Source organism: Chaetura pelagica, unplaced genomic scaffold (genome assembly GCF_000747805.2).
Source record: "Chaetura pelagica isolate M959 unplaced genomic scaffold, ChaPel_1.0 scaffold405, whole genome shotgun sequence".
In the NCBI taxonomy this organism is placed as follows: Eukaryota; Metazoa; Chordata; class Aves; order Apodiformes; family Apodidae; genus Chaetura; species Chaetura pelagica.
Window position 1 is genome coordinate 3,789,898 of NW_009953489.1, and position 4,408 is coordinate 3,794,305.

The 4,408-nt window shown below is 50.0% G+C and overlaps 1 protein-coding gene across 1 annotated transcript in view; it reads right to left on the reverse strand.

The window, feature by feature from the left end:
* The window catches only part of RXRA (retinoid X receptor, alpha), a 36,576-nt gene that overhangs the window by 18,820 nt on the left and 13,348 nt on the right, over positions 1-4,408 (reverse strand). The window contains exon 4 of the mRNA XM_009998857.1: positions 691-860. Coding sequence (XP_009997159.1) covers positions 691-860 — 170 coding nt within the window. The remainder of the gene's footprint in view (positions 1-690; positions 861-4,408) is intronic.

The following is a 4,408-nucleotide window of genomic DNA, read 5'->3' on the forward strand; positions in this document are numbered from 1 at the left end:
CCCCACTCCAGCCTCCCCCTTCCCCAGCAGCAAGCCCAACAATACCTAGCAGGGTAGTGAGGTAATTTATACCCTCCACAGCCCTGGTGACCCCATGCAGTGGCAGTGCCACCTCCTGCTAACACAGGATCCATGGGATGGTGTGGGCCTGCCAGACAGGATCTCCATAAGGTAAAAGAGAAATTAACCATGTGCAGCTGACCCTGGCCCCAAAAGCACACACATAACAAGGCACAGCAATTAATTTTACTCCTCTCTTTGCACTTCAGCCACACAGCTCTGTTTACTGGCTTGACGGGACTCTCAGCTCTTCAGAGCATGGAGAGTCTTCCTGCCTTTTAGCACTAAGGGCTGTTCCCTAAAACAAAATCTTCCCTGTGAGCCCTTCTAATCACACTTCCCAGTATCCGTTCCTTGCCTATGGCACCAGCTCGTGACAACAGCCCAGCACCAGTCCTGGTGGCTGCACAGGGGCACAGGGGTTTGCCTTCCTGCCTTCCTCAAGTTTTTGTCTAAGCTCACACACAGTATCTACAGCAGAGCTAAGCAGCTGCATTTCTGAGCTCTAATTATTTCTTTTCCCATCAGCCAACCCCTCTCTGACCCCGGCTCACTGTCCTCCTGCCAGGTCACTCCCAAGGCCCCATAAGCCACCCCATCTGCCCCTGGGATGGGGTCAAGGTGCCTTACCGAGCTCGGCGTCAAGCCCATATTTGCTTCAATGTAGGTCTCTGTCTTTGGCTCCACTGCCAGTTCAGCTTCCAGGATCTTTTCCACGGGCATGTCCTCATTGGCACTACTTGTTGACTCCACCTCGTTCTCGTTGCGGTCCTTCCCCCGCTGCCTCTCCTCCTGGACGGCTGGAAGCGACAGAGAAGGGACAGGGTCAGCTCAGGGCTCCTGGCCACAGTGTCATGGGCCAAGATGGGACCACAGAGCTACAGGTGTTACTCAGTCCTTGTGACCTGTAGGAGCACACGCACATCTGATGCCTCGTTCTCCCACCTGAGCTTTCCACCATTGTGGGTCAGTGGGTCCTGGGCATGCACAGTCCAAGGGGGCGTGAGGTTTGGGAAACCACCGAGCAGTCCTGGCCTGGGAGAGCTGCTCTGTGTGTGCTCCCCTGGGAGCACAGCCAGGGATGCTCCTGCTCAGACCTTGCCTCTGCTGGGAAACTCCCCTTTCTGCAGAGAGAAGCCCTGGAAGCAAAACGGTTAAAGACACATGATGAACAGCAAAGGAAGCAACACCCTGGAGTCACCATGGGAGAGGGAAAAGGATAGGTGAGGTGACAGCCTAAGGGAACCCTAAAGAAAAATTAGTCAGTTTAAACCACAAGTCCAGAGTTCAACCATCTTCTGAGCCTGTTAGTTCTGCATTTCCATGGAGGTCATGTCATACTTCCAGTTCCCTGCTCCAGCAGTGATGCTAAAGGCTGTCACAAGGCTCCATGGCAGGAGGGTGCTCCCGTGGGACCGGCGCTGGGAGCAGAAGCTCTATGCAAACCACCATCCTCTCCTTGGCTCTGGGCAAGTTCTAAATAGACAGGAGAGACCTGTGTGGTAGGATTAACCTCCCCTGAAGCATGTCACACACTGCCGAGTTAACGTCTGAACACTGCATAGATAAAACAAGCTTATTAGATGCTAATAACATTATTATTAATGATCTCCCTTTGAAACCAGCACACAAGCTTTCCCTAAACCTGGAAAGCAGCTTTATGCAGACAGTTACACTGGTAACTATCTCTTTCTCAATCACCCTGTTACATACTCTAAGCCACACTTCTCCACACACCCTCAATTTCCCACAGCACATTTTAGCCCAGCCTGGCTGAGAGCAGCCCCAGCAAGAGGAGTTTCCATCTCTAGCCATGAGAGACAATTCCCCAAACGTAGCCAGCTCTTTGTTGAGGACCGAAGGAGGCATTCAGTCATGTAAAAGGCCTGCTGGTTACCTCTCTGCTGAATCTGAAGCTGGTTATGTGAGGTTAAGAGAAAGCAGCAGGAGTACAGGTTGTGTTGCAGGGGATCAGAGGAGTGTGAAGCACAGCAGGGCTCGCCAGCCCAGCGGCGGGACCAGCTCCACGCCAAGCGCCAAAATAAAACCCAGAGCACAAAACTTATTTCTTAACAAACAGGAAATTAAGACACATACTAAAAGAGTCCTACATGGACATTGATCCCATTAATCCAGCTCCACACCAGCAGGCAAGGGCCTGGGGCTGATTTCCACTGCTCGCCCTCCCCTCCCAAGGCAGCGCTGCCTCTTGCTGCACGTCAACAGTGCTCAGGCTCCTTCCACGTGAAAGCTGTTATGCAAAAAGCAAGAAGTTATTTTTTGCAAACTGCTCTTAAGTTTATGGGCTGTAGAGGCTCCCAAGGCCCACACAACGTTTTCTGCTTGGTTGGCCAGAGCCAGGTAAGCTGCTGCTGTCAGAGCTCAGATTCGTGTCATGGTTTTTGTCCACCTGGCTCTTGTCTGGCACGGATTCTTCTCTTCACTGTTTCAGGCCAACACAAAATCCTGCCTAAATTTCTTCCCCCACCCCTACTCCTGCTTTCTCAATCATCAAAAGGCTAGAAATTTTTGCTTAATGCCAACCATCCTTCAACAGCACAGATGCACCAAAACTCCTTTGGGCACATTAGAAGAGATAAAACACCTACTAAATAACAGAAAAAGCCTCAGAGAAAGGCAAATCCCCAACAAAGGGGATTTTATAAAATTACTTTAAATGCCAAAGTTCTGATGCACAGTCACAGCAGGTCTCAAGAACAGTGCAATGCAGAGTTTCTCACTCTGAGATCGACCACACAAGGACACGAGCTCCACCAGCAAGGGCTGTTAATCTGGAGAACATCTTGCTCAGCCGCCAGTGACTGGATGCCGGGATTCGTGGGTAAGTGTTACAGAGGTCTGAGGAGACAGTGGCTACTTAAAGCTTTAGATCTGCAAATCTCAGCCTCATCAAAACCAAGAGTCACATTCTTGGGGGTGAACACTCAGATACAGGGCTCCAGAAGGGTGAATCTTACACGTCCCCATGACAGCGTTTGCAAGTGATTAGTCTGAACGCAGGTGATACCAACAACAGATGGAAGAGACAGATGAAATGAGATGACACACAGAAGTAGTTATTCCTACTGATCTGTGCTTTGTGCTGCTACACCAGGAGGAGGGTGCTGCTGCTCACTGGGGTGCTGGTCAGCAGAAAGCTGCCTCAGCCCAGCCTGCTCAGCCCCAGGACACCATGAAGACCTAGGACCTTAAGTCTGCAGCCCACTCCTCACCCCTGTTGGGGATTAGTCAAGAAACCCACAGTGGAGGTAAAAAAAATTAAATGTCTCAAATGGATTTGGTTTGGGAGTTGGGTTCCTTCGTGGCTTTTTAAATCTTTTTTTTTTTTTTTTTAAAGGGAAATACAAAGGTGGTAGCTGCATGGCAGCTTGTCTGGTAATATTGAAATGGGAATACCTTGTTCTTCTCGGCTTCCCAGAAGTCCTGTGGGCCGGGATGGATGGTGCTCCATCCCTGTAACACAGTAAAATTTAGAAACAAAGTTCATTATATCATTTGGTTCTTGTTGCTTCTGTTGGATTTTTGTTTTCCTTTAATGTAAGTTGCAAGCTCAAAGGGTAAACGTAAAAAAAACTAAGGGGTTCTGCAACTGGCTCCTCCAACCCAAATTCTCCCTTCTGGCACAATGAATATATATTTTTAAAAAAATAAAATTCTCAGCTTTGGAGAGGCCACAAGATACCTCACACATGATGCTTCAGAGGACTAGCAAGGACACAGCGTGGCAGCTCAGGGGAGCAGACTCTGCTGTGGGTTCCCTTCTCTAGCTCATCATCCATGTCACCCTCCAGCTGTGCCCTACTGCTTAGCTGGGTGGCTCAGGAGACAACCAGCTTCCCAATTGGACCTTGGGAAGAGGATTAAATGACAGAGTGCCTGTGATAACAAGGCAACATGACCTACAAGGACTTTGGCAACCTCAGTTGAGCTGTGTTGCTCTTACTGCAATAAGATGGTGACAATGAAGTGAAGCAGAAGACATCCCTGCTGCTGTGGGCAGAGCTGCTGCTCACCAGGAGGAGGGAAGGGCTGGCAGGGGCTCTGCAAGACCAGCCTGACCCTCCTGTCTTCCAACACACTCAATTAGAACCTCAGCAGAAAGGCTCATTTGAACAAACTATGGGGATGGATGGATGGATGGATGGATGGATGGATGGAGGGATGGATGGATGGATGGATGGATGGATGGATGGATGGATGGATGGATGGATGGATGGATGGATGGATGGATGGATGGATGGATGGATGGATGGATGGATGAATGGAGGGATGGATGGATGGAGGGATGGAGGGATGGATGGAGGGATGGATGGATGGAGGGATGGAT